The sequence below is a fragment of the Rhineura floridana genome, chromosome 5, assembly GCF_030035675.1.
Source record: "Rhineura floridana isolate rRhiFlo1 chromosome 5, rRhiFlo1.hap2, whole genome shotgun sequence".
In the NCBI taxonomy this organism is placed as follows: domain Eukaryota; kingdom Metazoa; phylum Chordata; class Lepidosauria; order Squamata; family Rhineuridae; genus Rhineura; species Rhineura floridana.
This window is the reverse complement of record NC_084484.1, coordinates 52,428,903-52,449,138: the sequence shown is the minus strand read 5'-3', so window position 1 is coordinate 52,449,138 and position 20,236 is coordinate 52,428,903. Positions and strand designations below refer to the sequence as shown.

Below are 20,236 nucleotides of genomic sequence, written 5' to 3'. Positions count from 1 at the left end.
TCAAAGAACAAATCAGTAGAGGTAGTACTTGATATACTCATCCCATTTGAGAAATGCTGAGTAGAAACTGTTCAGAAGTCCAGATGAGAATACATTACATGCAGTGGTATCACTGCAGATTGTATGTGGGCTGTCACTTCTTTGAAAGTTTTCCCCATGTGCAAAGGCTTCTGGTTAGCCTTCTGTGTAAAGTACAGGTTTGAAACGAGAGTGCTTTCAAACGTGCAATTCCCTGCAAGTGATCTGATGTGGTATAGCTAAAGTGAGCTGCAAAGTGTTACCTTGAATCTTCTTAACATTGGACTGAGCCAGCACATATTCTACTCAGGGCATCCTCATTGTTGCATATTTCTCAGTGTTCACTTGTCTCTGAGGACATAGTATCTTGCTTAATGCAAGGGGTTATATCTAATACTGTCATGATCTCATTTGCAATAGGTTCATGATCAAAAGGGCACAAGGTAGGAAACGATTTGGTATGAAGAACTTTAAGAAGAGATGGTTTCGACTCACCAACCATGAATTTACCTATCAGAAAAGCAAAGGTACTAAAGTTGTTGCCACCCTTCTTATTAACATGGGAAACTTTCAAAACATTAAAGTGCATTATAAAACCAAAGCAGCAGTGAAGTTCCCAAACACTGCTCAGCTAATTTTAAATTTTATAATGGTACAAAATGCAGTGTTGATGCAAAATGGTGATGTCATACTCTCTTTTTCTATATAGTATAAAGAAATGAACACTCAGTGTATTTTCAATTATTTCAGGTTTTTGTAAATGTACAACTTTAAAACCTGCAAGCTGAGCTTTTATTTACTTACTGCAGTTCTATCTAGTTTTCTGACAGTCATGGAATCAGTCTTTAAGAATGAGCACAAAGTCATAAGCAGCTTTCAAACAATATTCTGTTTTTCTGCAATTGCCTACCCAGGTGACCATCCACTGTGCAGCATTCCAATTGAAAACATTCTGGCAGTAGAAAAATTGGAAGAGGAGTCCTTCAAAATGAAAAATGTAAGCCACTCTCCCCCCCCCTTTATTTTTAAGAACAATATCTTTATTGATGTTGACTTATGGTCAGTTCTTCTACTTCAAACAACCATGTCAGTTCTCACAAGAATGCAGCTATAACTGCTCTGCTGCCAAACAAGCAACAATATCCCAAAATACACCCTTTTTTGATGAAATCATAAAAGAATTCAACAAACTGAAATATACTTATAGTAGTCTCCACTAAAAATTGTGTTTATGATGTCTTCACATAATTGTTGTTTTTTAAATTGCCCTATCTTACACAGTGTCTGTGTTCCAGGGATAAAATTCCATTATTTAGCCTTGGAGAGAAAACATTCCATAAGACAAGTCAGATAAGGTGCAGAGTATAAATAAAATAAATCCTTCTGTGGTTATTTCATGAGAGTGCATGACTGAAGGTTTTTGTGTATTCACAGCCAATATAAGAGTGCCTTTTTAATTCACAAGCATATGTTATGAGTTTAAAAATGAATTTTTAAAGGTCATATCTGCTTGTTCTCATCAGCACGATAAAATATCATGTGTTTCCTTTCACAGATGAAATAAGGTCTTTTATGCTTTAATTATACAAAATTATGCAAAATAGACAAGACAGGAAACTCGCTCATTTTGCCTATCATCTTTGTATTTCCACCCTTCCTTTAAGAAGCACAGGTTGAGATAATTGTATTTTTATCCTTACAACAACCCTGTACAGTAAGCTAAACTGATGGCCCTGAAAGTCACCCACTAAGCTTCATCTCTGAGCAGGGATTTCCATGGCTTAAGTTCAGAACTCTTGCTACCATACCGACTAAAATATGTGTCCCTCTCAGGTTTCTTTCTATAAACATTAGATTTTAAGTGGACTTGTTCCTCTCACTGCCTTTCAGATGTTCCAAGTGATTCAGCCTGAAAGAGTTTTGTACATCCAGGCAAATAATTGTGTTGAGGCCAAGGACTGGATTGATATCCTCACCAAAGTTAGCCAATGTAACAAGAAGCGTCTCACTGTCTACCATCCTTCTGCATACCTTAATGGGCACTGGCTGTGCTGTAAAGCTACAGCAGATAATACTCCTGGCTGTACTCCCTGCACTGGGTAAGGACTTTCTAGGATATTTCCTGTTCTAAATTTTGCTCTAAGCATGTTGATGATGAAATAGGTAGCCAGCAGATTATTAAAGAATGAAAACTGATGCTAAGCAATTTAGAAGCTCAGTATAATAAAATTATATTTTTCAATCTAGTTTTTCTTGCATCGTCTGTATACCTGGTTACACCAGTTAGAAACCTCCATAATTAAGCAGTATATAAATAATAATTGCTGCTGGATTTGTAGTGCAAGTGGACACATTCAGACTTAATACTAAACCATGGTTTAGTGCAGGGGTGGTGAACTGGATCTGGTGGACTAGATTATTATCTCTCTCATCCACCCCATGGGCCAATTTTGAAAGGTGGGTGGGGCCACCCACCTATCAATCACCTAACATCAAACCATGTGGGCAAATCAAGTTGTGCAGGCAAAGGCACAGCCTGCAAGGCACCAACAAGTAGCTTATAATCAAGTTTTGCAAAGCTAAATTATTCATTTGCTCATTTGTGCAGATTTAACTAATAAATTCATCTGTTTAAAGCCCCATTTTTAATGATTCATAAGCTGAGCTAAAAAGAAATAAAAATACCCAAACGAATTAACCCATTTCTGACATTGCAAATGATAATTACTTTAATATCATTAATATTATATTGACAACAGAACCCCAGACCCATACACTTGTAACATGTATGGTTTATTTTTTAAATGCCTCTTCCTTTGAATTGTAACTAGTTTATCACCTTTAACAAATATATGGGCAATATCAAATATCAGTCATACTCAGAATAGACCTATTGAAATAGTCCATTGATTTCAGTGTGTCTGCTCTGTGTGTGATTAGGATTAGATATCACCTTACATGTTTCAAATTGATTATACTTCTGTAATTCAGATTGTTCTAGTTTGGAATCTTGCTCTTCTGTTAATCAGAAACCCTTTTAAACCATGATGAAAAAATAGAAATCCTCAATTTTTTAACATTTTCTGAATTATTCTGCAGGGGCCTCCCAGCAAATATACAATTAGACATAGATGGAGACAGAGAAACTGAACGCATCTATTCCCTTTTCAATTTGTATATGGTAAAACTGGAGAAAATGCAAGGTGGGTATACAAATGAATTACTCCTTTGTGAGGCAAGAGCATGATGCATCCCCTTTTAGCAAGAGGAGTAAGACAGCCAACAATGGTCTATATGGGAAAACAGGCCACAGTTTTATTGATAAGAGCAAGTAAGTGGGGTTGGAATGACAGTAGGGCAAGGATCCACTTCCATTCTGGCGAGCAGTTGGGAGTCACCCTTGGGAGTTGGCCAGCGTTAGACGTAGGTGAGGTGCAAGCCCAAGGTGCCGGTGGCCCCTCTGACCAACCAGTGGGGGGGGGATTGTGACCTAGATGATGCAACGCCCCTCCTGAGCAAGGGGCCTGACCAGCAAGTACTCCACTAGACCCTTTATATGATTCCCTCTTATATTTGATCCTGCCCAATGCCATTTCCACCTAGGTTGTGACAGAAGCATAGATACACCTAATATTGCATAGCAATCACTGAGGGAAAGGCAAAAAAAACCCTGATCAACCAAGAGCCAGTTTGATTGAGAGGGGAAAAAATCCTATCTGGCCCCATCAACCAGCGATCCTGTTGGAAACAGCTCAGTGACGCACTAAAACTGAGGGAGGGTGGTAGGAAAGCCAGCATGTAAAGAAAGAGGCTGGCGTCAGGCAGGCCAAGACCTCTTATATGCCTGGACCTGACCCTGACCCTCTGCAGCTCTCGCAGGATTGCCCAGGATTACAGGCAGGAGACAGGAGGATGTCTGGGGCTGTGATCCACCCCAAAAAGACACCCTAAACCAAAGGCATAAGGCTCATTTAAAAAGTAAATCCTATTTTAAAGAATATTTTGTTTCAGAAAATCTTCAGTGACTCTTATATGTAAATGTATATGCATAAATGACTGTTATCTCTTCCTATTGTTAAGAACCAGTTATATATCTTCCCTTTCATGCAAAATTGCAATTCCTAATTTCTTTTCTATGATATTGTTTGAAGTATGAATTTAAATACAAAATCCTACAAACAGTTGAGCAATACATTGCAGGTAATTTGTTCAGAATCAGCAAGTAAGAACAGGATGCTGGACTAGATGGGCATGTGGCCTGATGTAGCAGGCTCTTTGTATGTACTTAGGTGGACATGGGTGCTAAATCAAAGTAACCGATACTTTAAGAAATGACTTATAGATTTTTGTGGTACTCACTTCTCTTATCTGCTAGCATGCCTGTATTTCTCATTAATTAATTCTTTGAAATCCCAACAGAGTTTTTTTTCCAGATTACTCAATGAAATCTTAGTGATGAACTGATGGAATATTCAATGAATGTAAAAGGAGAATGGAAGAATCATATGACCACTGCATTTTTCGGCACACTAGAAAGCTATTTTGAACTGCAGTTTGCCAAACTTTAGATTGCGCTTCAGCACAGGGAAGAGTCAGGATATCTTAAGCTAAAATATAAATATAACCTTGTAGGATGTAAGCCAATAGTGTCAGATATATTTAAACTTACATGTAATTGCAAACCTACGACTGCTCTTTCTGTCTCTGAGCTGCTCATCCCTTTGCCCTTATCTCCCTGTTTTAAATAACCAAAGCCCTTTGCCAAATAGAGATACACTTTTGCTTCAGGCACTTAGGTACTGTTAGGTCCAAACTAAACGTGAAGTTAAATATGTGACTGGCCCTTGCATGATTGTTTTCTCTTTACTAAATAGCATCCACAGTGGAGCCTGGATCAGGACTGGGACTATCATATGGGGGGCATGAATAACAATTTGCTCCAACCATAGTCCCAATCCAGATTATCCCCCCCTCCCCATTGTGGCTGCTACTTACCCTGGGAGCAAAGCTCCCAATGGCACCAATAGGAGCTTCCTTTTTGATGTATACAGAAGCCATGGGAGGGGAGTGTTCAAATCAAACCTATGGCAGGAGCAGAAGAGAGCTCTGCAAGATAAAGAACAAAGTAATTCCAGTGCAATATTTAGTGGGATAAAATTTCTCTTTCTAATCTATAGCCCATGCATGCAAAAACCCACTGTTTATCTATTTATTTATTTATTAAATTTCTATCCCACCCTTTCTCCCAGAAGGAGTATCTTAGATGGTTTTGAGAATAATTTTGCTTTATGCACATGCTACATTTTGTGTGGCGCAGAGTGGTAAAGCGGCGGTAACGCAGCCGAAGCTCTGCTCTCAGCCGGAATTCAATTCCAACGGAAGGAGGAAGTCGAATCTCCGGTAAAAGGGGTCGAGGTCCACTCAGCCTTCCATCCATCCGTGGTTGGTAAAATGAGTACCCGGCATATGCTGGGGGGTAAAGAAAGGCCGGGGACGGAACTGGCAATCCCACCTCATATATACGGTCTGCCTAGTAAACGTCGCAAGACGTCACCCTAAGAGTCGGAAATGACTCGCACTATAAGTGCAGGGACACCTTTACCTTTTACATTTTGTGGTGGTGGCCACTACCTTACATGACTTTGAAAGGGATTAGACAAATTCATGGAAAATAGGTCGTCTTTGGGTGGTAGATCTGCGAATACCAAGTGCTGTAGATACATAGGGGAAGACAGTAATCTCTCTGCCCCATCTGTGAGCTTCCAGAGACATCTGATTGCCCACCATGGACTTGATGGGCCCTTGGCCTGATCTAGCAGTGCTCTTCTTAAAAGTTAATTTTTCTTTGGTGTATTGCATCTTGTTCTTCGTTACTTTACCTTGGTGTGAATACAACAGTGATTTTTTTCACTTATATGAGCTTCCTGAAAACTGGCTTTATTTTTATTTTTATTTATTTATTGACAGAGGCTTGTGGCAGCAAATCAGTGTATGATGGACCAGAGCAAGAAGAGTATTCTACCTTTGTCATTGATGACCCTCAGGAGACCTACAAGACACTAAAACAGATTGCAGCAAATGTTAAAACCTTAGAGCAGGAACATGCCCAATACAAGAGGGATAAATTCAAGAAGACAAAATATGGAAGCCAGTAAGCTCTTGAGCTCTTTAATTCCCTACAATTTTTTTCCAACGCAATAAGTGATGGTTTAGTTTGGTCTAGTGTTTGTTTTTTCTGCAACCTCTGGCTATATTGCCTTGCTTGAGTTACCTGGAAATATTACACAGAAAAAACTCGCCTGCAGTGGCTTTCTCTGCTTGTGCCACGCTTAGGGCTGCATGGGGTTCAGCCGCAACTGGCCTGGTTCATACATAACAGTAAGGCGCACTATGGCTTACCATGGACAAGCAAGTGTACTAATGCCTGGATCGAAAATTGTAGTTACTTCACTCCTCCCATGCTGTTGCTGCTGCCACACTACTCGCAGCTAAGCCATGGTTTGGGTTAGCATTATGTGCAAACCCAGACTTATGATTTGTCTTGCTCTAAACCACAAGCTTGTAACCAACGTTTGTTCTTGGTTTACTGTTTGTGGTATGTTTGGGGAAGATAACCATGAGCCCTGTTTTACATGTAATGCTAATCCAAACCAAGGCTTAACTCCAGGTAGTGCAGCAGCAGCAGGAGCGAAGCGGCCCTGGTTTTCTCTCCCAGCACCAGCACACTTGCTTGTTCACAGTACGCTATTCTTTGGCTTATCATTACATATGGAGGCTACTTTATGGTTCCGTTCTTGAGCAGGGGATTACATTGTACTACTGTGTACATGTGATTTTTGAACTTGGAGTGGCTGCCCAGTGATTCATTTTGTTTTTTTAAATGGCTGACACATTTAGAAATTTTCACAGCAATCAAGCACAATTTTATTAAGAACCAAAGATTAACATTAAGCAAGTTCTGCATATGCACCTACAGAATAGCTGCCCTTAGGCACCAACCCTACTGAATACTGGCTGAGGTCACATCTGCACTATGCATTTAAAGTGCTCTTATACCACTTTAACAGTCATGGAGAATTCTGGGAACTGTAGTTTGTTAAGGGTGCTGGAAATTGTAGGTTTGTGAGGTCAGCACCGTTACAAACTAGTTTTCAGGATTCTTTGGGAGAAACTATGACTGTAGACTGGTATAAGAATGCTTTAAATATATGGGGTTGTAGTCAACTAAGTTCTGCTCAGAGTAGACCCATTGGAATTAATGAACCTAAGTTAATCATGCCTATTAATTTCAATGCCTATACTCAGAATAGGACTAGCATTGAATACCACTCACGATGTGGATGTCACTTTAATGTATAGAAAGCTTTTCTAGGGGAAATGAGTTTGGTTTGTTCTACATCCAGAACTGGCTAGTGATATACCCTTTGAGAAGAGCTGTAGTTCGGTGGCAGAGCATGGGATTTGCCTACAAAAGGTCTCAGGTTCCATCTTTAAGTAAGGCTGGAAAACACTCAAGTTTGAAGTCCTGGAGAGTCACTGCCATTCAGTTTAGAGACAGTACTGAACTAGATGGACCTGTGATTTTACTTTGTGTGAGATAGGTTTCTATGTTCCTGTGCCAAGCTAGGTAATTCTGCACCAATACTAGCTCTACCACTTCACTACACAATCGGTTACTGCCCTTTCCTACTCAAAGATAAATTTTCTTTCCCTGCCAGGAGACATTGTCTATGCAATAGAGCATTCCCCAGTATAAGTATCTGACAGACTCAGTGCATCATGTGGTTCTCATTACACTGTTACTCAGGCTACATCTTCCTCCTAGAGGAAAATGGTGGAAACACCTTTCCTTGTTTTTTGGATGGTCTCCCACCATCCCACCATCACTTAAGTCCATCTGCCTTAGATCTGCAGCTTTAGAATAAACATGCCAGATTTCTCCTTTCTCACTTTCGCCTTATTCTCTAGGGAACATCCCATTGGTGACAAGAGCTTCCAGAGTTACATCAGACAGCAATCAGAAATCTCCTCACATTCCATTTGATGTTTGAAGGAAGTTGCAAGGTGATGCTATTAAAGGGTCAAAATGAGAGAAAGACAAAGAATGAACGAACCAGGGAAACTACCAGTAGCAAGATGTACCTACTAAACATCAAGCTTGCAGAGGCTCGCTAAGTGGTTCTCTCTCTCTCTCTCCAAGAACTGTTACAATAGTTACTATGCACTTTATTCATCTGATATTAACAGATGAAGGAACTCTGTTGTGTTTAATTTTTTTTTTAAGTATTACTCTGGTTTCTTGGAATCTAGTGATCAGTTCAATGATCAAGGTGTGTGGACTTCGTATTGACAGCTTCCACAATCCTTTACATGGCTGTTTTTTAGATTTCTTACTTTTGGTTGCTGACTACTTTTGTGCTGTGGCACACAGCAATTAGGGAATGCTTTGCAGCACTTGCTTTTTTATGGCTAAGTTTAAAATGTAAGTGGAGATTTTCCTTTTTGATGTAGTCTCCCTACAAGCAGGTTGAAGAGCAGGGTATTTTGGCGTTTGCATCAGCAGTGTAACATTTGGTTAACAGCTAGCTTTTTAAGGGAAATTCTAATATTTAAATGGTACTGTTTGATATTTTTGAGATACAAAGTCGTTTCCACCAAGGCATTCAGTCAATTTCTATTTTTGCTATAAAGTGGTGCCAGAAATCAGAATAATGCAAATTAAATCAAAGTGTAAATAGTACAAGAATGCATGGAGACTGGTCCCAGAAAGGTTGGCTTGCATTTCTGAATTCCTGGTTTCCTCCTGTTCTCAAGGGCCACTTCAAATGCAACACTTTTCTACATCAGTAATATTTCCATGTAGGAAAAAAGTGTTTGTGCCACAAGCAGTTTGCCATGTGTGATGAGAGCACATGTTCCTATTTGACTGTGTGCACAGACAGAAAGCAGAGTTAAAATCAGTAGGTGAAAGTGGACTTTGCTGTGTAGCACTATAGTCCTAAATAGTACTGAACCTCACCAGGTTCTTCCTCAGGGAAATGTGAAAAAATCTAGAAACTGCTGTATTCCCTCATAATAACTTTACTAGAGAGATTGATTGCTGCAAACTAAATACCAATGCATTTCAGACAGAGAAAAGGATGCAAGTGAAGTATGCTGCATGCTGATTCTCTACACATGGTTTGCACACCCTACACAGATGTATTATCCATGTAGGAAAACATTCCGTATGAAGCAGGCTGAAGAGGGACAGAACTGTAACTTAAGAGTAGCTTGTTATAATTAGGAAATAGTGCTGCCTTAATTTTGCCAGGAGAAGAGTGTTGTGAGGAAGGGCATACAAAGTCCCTGACAAAAAGTTGTGAAGACTTTTTGTACTGAATGATGTTTAAAACTGAAGTTCATGTTCTCCTAGCACTACTGGATTGTTTGGGATGAGAGTTGTAGTTTTTACAAAAGTGTTTTAAGAATAGAGAATGTTTTGTTTTTGTTTTTTACATTTTGCATTGATACACAACTGTACTTTGTAATATGTTATGAGTGTAGATGAAGTGGAATCAGCTATGAACCTCATAAATAGAAATAAATGTTGTTCAGGAGCAGGAATGAAGGTGATGTGTGTTTATGTATGTGATATATGTATGTATGCAGTCACTTAGATCCAGGCTTAAGTTAGGCACACTTGGGTGCCATTGAAATCAATGTGAAAAATTAGTCTTGACTATCTTGTCCCTGAATTTCAATGGGCCTAAGTATAATGACCAGTCTGGCTCCAACCCTCTTTGTGAGTGTGTGTGTGTATACATATATACACACACACACAAACAGTATATTGCTGTTTAGTCATGTTATAGCCTCCCTGAAAGTCAGTGCATGTTGGGCTTTGATGAAAGCCTACATAATGTAATAGAAGTTAATAGATGTGGGGGTGTTTTGGACCATAATTAATGAACTTTCAGCTTGATGTGAAGATGCCATACGTCTGCATAATAGTAAGTCTTTAATGTCCTCCAGGCATTTGGAGCATAAAAGAAATATTAAAAGTATCTGCAATCCAGCCCCACAGTGCTCAAATCCAATTAAAAAAAAAAGAAAACAATGAGGACTTTTATGCAGCCTGTTTCTTAGTGGTTACAGATTTTTCTTAGCATTTGGGTATATTAGAAGTTTACAAGAATTGATATCCTATCAGTTGCCAATAGGAAGGTTGGAAAAGAAATATCCTCTGTGCCGTGAACTGCATTTGAATGCCAGGTTTTTTTTAAAAAAAAATGTATTTGTAACTTAATAGTCTTTTAATTAAATACTAATGACCTGCAATGTGTGTTCTATTTGCCAATTAAAAGAAGTGTTTATTTCTGAAAAGTGTGTGTTTGCATATGTTACAAGCTAAATAGTGGCAGGCTTTTTTCAAAAGGAAAGGCTGAAGGTTATTGCATTTTTCTAAGGTAGAGACAGCAGCATAATTAACCTTGCTAATAAATTTATAAAAGGTTATCTGTAGTATGAAGGCCTGTAGGCTTTAATCAATTTAATCAATAGATTAATCAGTTAAGGCTGTATTCTGATTCTCTCCTACGTAGGACTAAGCACCACTGAACTCCATGGGACTTGCTTGCACGTAGTTACACATAGGGTTCAACCTGCACTGTTTTGGGTTTAAGTGACAGCCAGTTTGAATTGATGTACTGAGATTAGAAGGCACATTTTACTTAATTTTCTTTTTATTTGGGGACTACTTTCTGTGATATAGTGTGAAAAAAGAAAATATTAAAGATGGTGGGTTTTTTCTAACAATGAATGGTATCTTTTGTTTTTTATTTAGTAAACTGTCACACTTCAGTATGTAAAAAAATCACCTATATTGAGTTTTGGTAATATAAAAATCCTTTTAAAAGGCAGATAATGATTTAAAAAACTTTTAATCATTTGTCAACCCATGTAGAACTTGGTTAATGCCCTAGTAATTAAGGACATCGTCAAACACAGGTTGAAGTATGCTTAATTAGTGGGCTTAAGCATGCCTCTGTGTTGGATTGTGACCAAAGTGTCTGAAGAACAAGAAGTGACTGACTAACATAAAGCTCCATTTGTTATACAGATACTGAACGCTTAGAAACCGCAGTGACTTAGCCATGAAGATGTTTCTTGAATGTGCAAGGTTATGTTTCAGTTTCCACTTTAGATAAGGACTAAGGTTGATTTTCATATACCTGTGCAGTTCTTCAGCCATTGCTGTTCTTCAGCAACTGGTCTAAGTTTGTAGCTGTTGCTTTGGGAAATTTAGCAAATGAAAACAACATACATAGGTTTGATGGTTTAAATGGGAATTGGAGTCAGATGCATCCTCTTGCATCCTTCCTATCTGCCTGACTCTCGTGGAAAAACTATGCATGTATCTTTTTCTGTTTCCAACCTCCCCCTCTTTCGATTCAAAAGCTCTTTTTCCTAATTTTCAGGAATATCCCCTTTCCACATCAGCTTTTGTGCCCTGAAAGATAGCACATCATACAATGATGAAAAAAGGTGTAGAAGGAAGGCCATACAGGTGACTACTTAAAAAAAGAAGAAAAATCTCAAGAAATGATAGTTGGAATAGTCAAAAATTACACCAACACAATCAGCTACATGCCACAGCCCTGTAGTACGGGTAGGAAATGTGTGGCCCTCCAGAAGTTGCTAGACTACAACTCTAATTATTCCTAATCACTGACCATCGTTGCTGGGGCCAATGGGAACTGGAGGTCAAAAACATCTGGAGGGCCACATGTTCCTCACCCTAGCACTATGGCATATAGTTTACTCCAATTGGGATGTTCTTTGCTATCAGATATGAATGAGATGCATTCCCTAGCACCTATAATTAAAGAAACTTTCTCAGAACTTGGTGTCGAAAGTAAGGTCCTAGTATGGATACTTACCAAACAAGTATAGATGAACGTGTAAGCTGGCCTTTCAAACTTAGGGGCAGCCTTGATGGATGAGGAAAGTCTGCCATGGTTTCAGTCTACCATTTGTGATGTCATAGAAGTTTCACAACAACCCAGTGTGAAGAAAAGCCACGAGTTTCAAGGCAACACATGGAAAAAATATAACAACTGAGAGAGCCCTACATCATTCTCCATGTTCAGTTAACATGAAGAACCAAAAAATGTCAAAGGCTGCAAGCATAGCACAAAGGAGGCGTTTACAAGGTGTGAGTTTTGCAACAAAACTATCACCAGGAACCCACCGAATTGCAGAAATATCTGATTTGCACAAATGCAAGAGTGTCAGGCTCATTGGTCACCCACTTAAGCCTGAGCTAGCTGGCTTAATTGAGAAGACACTGCAAGAAGCTGGTAAGTAAACCTAGCAAGCAAATCTGCTTATGTACAAAATCTGAGAAAGGAAGAGCATTTGTTACATTCATTTGCATATTTCCTTACGGCCTTCCAGTCCTGGTCAGCAATTAGTGTTGCCAGAGAGCAAATTTGAGAAGGGATTGGCCAGGGCTATACCTTCCACCCTCCAAGAGGACTGTTAGTACATTGTTCTCATTCTTGTGTGGGCAACTAGGAGGTCAGGTATCTTTTAGAGGATGAGATGTGGCCCACAGTCAATCAACCTGCCCGAGTCTCAATATGTTTCATTTGTTCATCATCTTATAAAAAGTCTCAAGGCATTGTAACTCGCAAATATAATACAAAATATCAAAATTGCATAGGAGATTAAAACACAATAAACAGCAAATTAGTAAAAGTGATCGTACACTACTTCTCCAAACAATAATCCAAACCCCAGCAGCATCTTCAACAATATTGGCATAATCACAATTACAATTAACCTGCTAAAAATCACTTCCAGAAAAGCAGGAAATGCCTGGGAGAAAAGTACCCCAAGCAAAGAACCTGCTCTTTCAGGGAGAATGCAAACCCAGCTAGAACTGGTGCCACCTGTCCAAACAATGAAACCATCTATTAACAGTGTCTTGTCGCATCTGGATTGAGCTTCAGTTTGTTGGCCCTCATCCAGTCCAATACCACAGTCAGGCACTGGTTCAGGATATTCACCATCACTTGAGATGAAAAAACAGCTGGTATAGCACAGTGGGGAGGAGAGCCTGGCTGGGAGTCCAGAGTCTGTGAGTTCAAATCCCCGCTCGTGTCTCCTGGGTGTCAAGGGCCAGCTAAAGATCACCCCCACAGTGAGTGGCTCAGGGGTTACATGCCCTGCTACCTGTGCAACCATGGGTAAGCTGTATAGGCCCAAGGAGCCCAGTTGCCCCCCAGCTGGCAGTTGCAGACAAGGAAGGGGCTGGCTTGTGCAGCTGTGGCAAGTTGAGCAGGCCTAGCCAGCAGGGGAGGACTAGCCTCAGAGGGACGCAATGGTAAACCCCCTCTGAATACCGCTTACCATGAAATCCCTATTCATAGAGTAGCCATAAGTCGGGATCGACTTGAAGGCAGTCCATTTCCATTTTGAGATGAAAAGGAAAAACAGAGCTGATGTCATAGGCATATTGATAATATCCTCCAGATGATCCCATTCAGTAGTTTTATGTTGATTGAATCCTGCAGGAACCCATGTTGAAGGCTGCATAGTTGAACAATTTTAAATTGGACACCTCATTCTCTCATAGCTTAAATTAGAAAAGTTAGAAAAAGATGGCTTCGGCCATCTTGATGACATTATAAAATCTTAAGCAACCAGTCAGAATGGGCTATCACATGAAAATACAATCCAGAGACATATACTTTTCAAAAATCATAATGAAGTCTTGCTACCTTCCATGATACCGATTTTTTTTCTGGCCCATGGACTAGGTTTAGCAATACACCGGCAGAATCTCTGATCTGCCCTGCTCACTCGACAGAAGGTGCAAACATTTTAGGTTTGTACTTAAACTGGACAAGAATCCTGGAAAGAATTAATTCTTCTCCACTATTATAGGTTTGGGAAACATTTGGCCCTCCAGATGTTGCTGAACAATAATTCCCATCATCCCTGGCCATTAGCCATGCTTGCTTGGGACTGACAGGAATTGTGGTTCAACATTTGGAGGGCCAAAGGTTCTCCACCCCTGCCTAGTTAGATTGTGCATGACAGACATGTGATTAGAAATAAAACTGGTATTTAAAAGCAGCATTCACAGGTCTAAGTACTGGCTGATAAAAGACAAGCACCCAGGGTCAGATTAAGACATGTTGAGGCCCTAAACCATGTCAATATTCAGAGGCCCCATACCATTAAAAATAAAGAGAGAAAAAGGTGGGAAAGTGACAAGGAAGAGATTAATGGAGATGATGCCTGGTGTGGAATGGAACTTTAGAATGTGTTGGTAGATCAGCTCCCATTGTCTCCTCTTGAGGTCTGAAGCGAGGTTGGGCAATCTGTGAATGATGCAAGTAATCTAACAGCCCTGGAAAGGGAAGCTGATGGAACTGGGTGTGGACTGGAATGGGTTCCAAATTTTGGTGGTACATTTTATATGAAAGGTTATTTAAGCCAAAGCAATTTCAATTATAATAAAACATTAGTTATCTCCAACAAATTTAGAGGCACCACATAGGCACCTCATAATGTGATGCCTAAAGCCATGCCTTACTTGGCTTGTTCCTAAATCCCAGCACTGCAAGCACCATATCTCTGGTTGGAGGAGGGATTGGAACATGCTTCGACACTTAATTGTCTGGACCAAGTTACCCTTACCTGGCTTGTTCCCCCCATCCCTCACACACACACACAATGCCATACTTCTCCCTACATGTGACCACCATAATTCCTCCTCCTTGCTCTCTCCACCTAGTCCCATAATACCTTTCCCAGACAGACATTCCAGTCTCCCTGTGATAAATAGATAAATTGAACCGAGGCCAACCACTCAGCCCACCCCAGCAATTAAGACCTTACTCCCAACTCACCTAATAGGTCCATCAAGAAACTCCCACCATCCAACTGTAAAATGTTACTGGAGTGGTCCTTGCCCTTGTGCCACCTCCCCAAACAGGCTCTGACCAAAGGTGACCTCCCCTTGGAGTGCCACCATAGACATCCCCACCCTCTGTAGCTTAGCAGATAAACCTCCATCCACTAGAACGAAAGGCCTTCCTTAATCAGTTGTCAATCAGGGTGGGGACGGGCTCTTCTGCCAGGGATGATCTGCTCTCGGTGCACAAAAGGCTGTGCTGCACTGAGGTGGAGAAGGGGACAGGTGGCAAACAGACAGCTTACTTGCTCCATAGTTGTTCTGTCTGCCTCACATGCTGCTCAGAGGAAGTATTTGATATTGTTTCCTGCACAACTGGTATAATTAAATGCAATTTTTAATATAATTTTACATATATGTAATAAAATGGAACCATTACTTTTATCAGCCAGAATAGGGGGCAGATAGAGATGGAGAACAGACTATGAAAAACTTGCTTTTCATTATAAGAATAATTGAAAATGGTGAAGCAGGTAAAGTTGTGTCTTCTGCCTCAGACTTTGAGCTCATTAAGCCTTATATATGTTGGAAGTGGGGCAAGAGCAACTTCTGTTTTGTTCTTTTGTTTATGTTTCAGAAAGGAAATAGAGTTAGGGTCCTCCAGATGGATAGGCTTGACTACCTTTGCCTGTGATGCTCTGACTGACTTCCGTTTAGACTGATATACTTAGGGAAGCTTATTTGCCCCTCCTCCTTCCGCCCTTTCCTCTCCTCTCTTCTTCGACTGTCCGAGAGAGAGGAGACACCTTTGTCTCTGCTCTCTCTCTCCTGAGCCATGAGGGCAACTCCCAAGCCTGGGTGTTGCACCTCCAGCTTAGTTAGTTAGAACTAGGTATGTCTTCCTATCTACTGTGTATTTCCATAAATAAAATAGTTTTTATTATTTTACTAAGTCTTAAGTCTCAGTGATCTCAATGCAGGGTAAAAGCCTGCTTTCTTAGGTAAATGCACACACGCATCTCAGACCGTTGACAATCTCTGCTAACATTTATATAAATTTACACAACAATATACGATACTGAAAACTGCTACCTTCCCAAAAGCATATCAAATAGATAAGTTGCCATGTTTTGCAGAGGCAATATTAGCGAGTGAGTTAAGAGTAGCTGAACTTTAATGAAAGTGACATGAACAACTTCTTCGATGCTTGAGCCTTCCTGCTCCCCACACAATTTTAAAATTGCACTAGCTAGGCAATAACTCTCCCTACAAAGCACCCCTCAACTCTTCCTTTTGGCTACATTTTGCCTTAAGGCTATTGTTATGGACTGTGGCCTAGAAAGAGGAAGAGAGGTGGGGCCTGGGCTAGGCCAGAGTTCATCCCACTTTGCCAGTCTGCATTGATTGTCTTGATATTTGTTCCTCTCAGAGAACATGTGTTGTGCCACAGAGGAAGAGAAAGGCACTGCCCATCATAAGTCTCACATGCTATGAAGGGGGAGACCTGACTGAAGCTACGTAGTGTGTGGTTTAACCCAGGGTTTGTCATGCCCTCTTCACCACTTTGTAGCAGATTGGTTTTTTTGTTTAGTTCCTATCAGTGTGTAGAAGTCACCCCCCATTCTCTGCCTGCGGGGCCTTCCTTAGGGTTTCCAAGTCCAGGCCCTGAGAGGATGGCTGTATTTGGAAGAGTTGTTGAAAAATGGGAATATAACCACATTGGCTCTTCTCATAATAGTCTTACAATGCTTATGAAAGCTGCATTTGCTGAGATTTCCCCTTCTATGTACCTCTTAAAAGTAGAATAGCTTCCCTTGGACCCTTTGCCCTCTTGGTTCTCTGGTCTTTTAATAGAAGTTCTCATTACGAAGTTTTAAGTTTCTTTCTCCCTCACCCCAGCCCCTTCACCAATATTGTTCCACTTCCTACATTATCATAAACATGTATCTGCTTTGTTAGTTCATGTGAGGCTGGATTTTTAGATATTGTTTATTTGAAGTTTTCTCAATTGCAACCGATTGATACATTAACCAGCATTATATTAAGCAGTCATTTCAAATATAGCTACCAATTTTCACCAACATAATCTTCTTTCAGTCACCTGAGATTAAATTCACAGAAAGTATGACACACAATGGTCCAGTCCGCAACGGTTAATGGTTTATGCAGAGATGGCTCCTGATTACAAACCATGATTCTTGGCTTAGTGTTATACCTGAAGCAAGGCTTGTGGCTTGTTTCATGTAAGCAAGCCAAGCCATAGTTGGTAGGCCAAGAGCAAACCTTGGCTTCATACCAAGGTTTGTTTGGAGTGAAACAAACCTTGATTCCTAATAGTTTATGTGAACACAGTCCATATATTTAGAGTTGTATCCACAGCTGTCTATGCATGAGCAGAACAGGTTTTCACTTGCACAATGGAACTTCAGCTTCTTTTGCTCCCCCATGCAGCGCCCCCCAATAAAAATCTGCTCCAGAGGGTTGGGGGAACCATTGAAGTAGATTTGGGGGGGGTGTAAGCAGAGGGGCTATGAGAGAGGAGAGGAAGGTAGAATCCTGTTGCATGAGTGCAAGTTTGCTTGTGCCATGTTGGATTCTGCCCTAAAAATAAATAAATAAATACACCTATCTAAGAGCCAGTATGGTGTAGTGGTTAAGGTGCTGGACTACGACCTGGGAGACCAGGGTTCGAATCCCCACACAGCCATGAAGCTCACTGGGTGACCTTGGGCCGGTACTGCCTCTCAGCCTCAGAGGAAGGCAATGGTAAACCCCCTCTGAATACCGCTTACCATGACAACCCTATTCATAGGGTCACCATAAGTCAGGATCGACTTGAAGGCAGTCTATTTCCATTTTCAATTGAGCTTAACAGTTTTTTTACAGATCCCCTTTTCAGAATCAAAACATGCCAGAAATGGGAACAATTTCCCCAATAAATCATTATTGAAATTAGGGGGCAAAGCAGCACTCTAATTAGGGGGCAGAGCAGCCCTAATTTGCATAGTTTTCCCCAATATGAGAAATTATACTTTGTCAAACCACCCCTTAATAGGTGAGGATGCTGTTAAAGGCTCAGGCCAGGAACTGCTCCGTCCACAGTTCACAGTCTCCCATGCCTTGAAAAACTGCATGGCTAGCAAGAATGAATGTGTGCACATTTTCTTAGCATAAAAAAATGCAGTGATGGAAACCCCTGCATCTGTTAAATTTCTACCAATTGTGACGCTTTTAAAGGCACTGGAGCCCGTGGCAGAAAAAACGTGGCAGCTACAGTATGTGTGTCCCTTGCCTCACCTTTCCCTTGCCCCCTCATTTCTTCATCTCTCCTCCATCAACTGTTCTCTCAAGTCCCTGATTTTCCTCCAGCATTCTAGTCAGCCCTGTTTCATTCAGCCGCCCTGGTTCCCAACCATCATCCTTTGCTACTACCCAGTATTATTTTTTTCTTTTCCCCCTCCTTTCTGTCAACAATATATAGAGCTCCTTATTAGGCCCCCATGAGCCCTTTTCTATTCTGCAACTGACCACTTTTCATCAATTCTCTGCCTGGCATCCTCAGGCCCTATATTGCCTCTATTTACTCCCTCCCTTAGTTTTCTGTATCTCAGTCCATTGCTGACTTTGACATATGTTTCCTAGGCTCCTTGCCACTTTGCTTCTCTTCCTCTCAGGACCTCTTCTCACTCAGCCTGCCTATCTGGCCAGCACAGCTTTTCCTGCTGTAGAGCCAGTGTGAGGTTTTCGTTCCAGCCCAAGGGCTCTGTCCCTTTGCCTCCTGATGAGGCTCCTTGTTGCCTCTCAACATTCCATGTAGCCTATTGTTATTCATTATCCGGCACTTGGAATCTTCATGTGAGCTGATCCAATGTCTTCCCGAGGTTGCTATCCTGCTGCAACCACCTCTGCCTAACAAAACAACAACAAAACCCTTTGCACAGGACTATACAAAGGCTAGGCAACAAAGACAGTGATGTCCTGCTTTCAGTCTCATTCACCGTATTTACCTACCAATGACCCACAGCTACAAATTCTGTTAATTAGTTCATATCAACCAAATAAGCAGGTGCAGAAGGCTGCATTTCTCTTGGGTTTCACTGGAATAAGTTTAGCTTCCCACCCACTACCCAGTCACTATAATCTCCCACAGTTACTCATTATGCAACATTGGCCCTACTAGGGATTTTATGATGGGGGAAAGTAGCCCTCAAAGGAGAAGCTAGATTTCTGCATATATAGGACACTGTTTATGGGATCTTTATTTCCCCTTTCGTAGATGTTTCTGGTACAGAAGAAGGAGCACAGAGGACAGAAGAAGACTTTAGCTGGTAATTAAGCACTGCAGTATCAAAATCAGATGCAAGTGTAACATCCAGATGGCCTGCTTTTTGGCTGTGGATTCCTGTTGAATGTACACCTGGTGTCCAACCCAGCTTTGTTGACATGCTATGTGTAATATGGCCCTAAATGGGGAAGGGCCATCGCTCAGTAGCAAAGCACCTGCTAGGCATGCAGGAGAGCCCAGGTTCAATCCTCAGCATCTCCAGGTAGGACTGGAACATTCTCCCTATTTGAAACCCCAGAGAGCCGCTGCCAGTCAGTGCAGTCACTGCCAGTCAGTGCAGTCACTGAACTAGATGAACTATTGGCCTGATTTGGTATAAGGCAGCTTCCTGTGTTCCTATGTTCATAAATGTCTAGTCTCTGCCTCACTTCATTATACAGTAGGGCCCCACTCATACAGCGGGTTACGTTCTGGACCCCCGCTGAAAAGTGAAAACCGCTGAAAAGCGGAACTCATTGAATAGAATGCCGTGAGACGCCCGAAAACTGCCGTAAAAGCGGAACAAGCGCCTTATGAGTGGGGCTTTAGTCTAATTGCATCTAATTGAGACTGCCACATTAGCGAAGCGCCATAAAGCGAAGCGCCATAAAGCAGGGCCCTACTGCCACAGTGGGCAGAAGAAGAGACCACCTAGATGCCTCAGATTTTCTGTAACATAGCTGCTAAGAAATTGCACTACGAATCACGAAGTCCCTGTCTTCACTTTTGAATCTAGTCTGCTTATGAACTCACTAAGTAGCCTTAGGCAAGCTACTCACCTTTAGCTTCAGTTCTCCCATCTGCAATATGGGGGCTGACGATATTGGCAAACTTACAGGGTTGTTGCAAAGATGATAATGCTTGTAAAGTGCTTAGTCATTATAATTTACCATCAGGGCTTCTGGTAACGAGGTTCAAAGTGCCTTTCAAGTTCCCCACAGAAACAAGTAGAAAATACATCTTATTCTATAATTGTAATTACAACA

At 41.0% G+C, this 20,236-nt stretch overlaps 2 protein-coding genes across 2 annotated transcripts in view; both read left to right on the top strand.

The window, feature by feature from the left end:
* The window catches only part of RASA3 (RAS p21 protein activator 3), a 196,939-nt gene extending 186,577 nt beyond the window's left edge, over positions 1 to 10,362 (top strand). The window contains exons 19-24 of the mRNA XM_061626726.1: positions 439 to 545; positions 933 to 1,015; positions 1,909 to 2,117; positions 3,118 to 3,221; positions 5,986 to 6,169; positions 7,987 to 10,362. Coding sequence (XP_061482710.1) covers positions 439 to 545; positions 933 to 1,015; positions 1,909 to 2,117; positions 3,118 to 3,221; positions 5,986 to 6,169; positions 7,987 to 8,062 — 763 coding nt within the window. The 3' untranslated portion in view covers positions 8,063 to 10,362. The remainder of the gene's footprint in view (positions 1 to 438; positions 546 to 932; positions 1,016 to 1,908; positions 2,118 to 3,117; positions 3,222 to 5,985; positions 6,170 to 7,986) is intronic.
* A 1,792-nt stretch (positions 10,363 to 12,154) lies between these two features.
* Positions 12,155 to 20,236, top strand: part of LOC133386058 (uncharacterized) — a 28,889-nt gene continuing 20,807 nt past the window's right edge. The window contains exons 1-2 of the mRNA XM_061629682.1: positions 12,155 to 12,359; positions 19,203 to 19,254. Coding sequence (XP_061485666.1) covers positions 12,155 to 12,359; positions 19,203 to 19,254 — 257 coding nt within the window. The remainder of the gene's footprint in view (positions 12,360 to 19,202; positions 19,255 to 20,236) is intronic.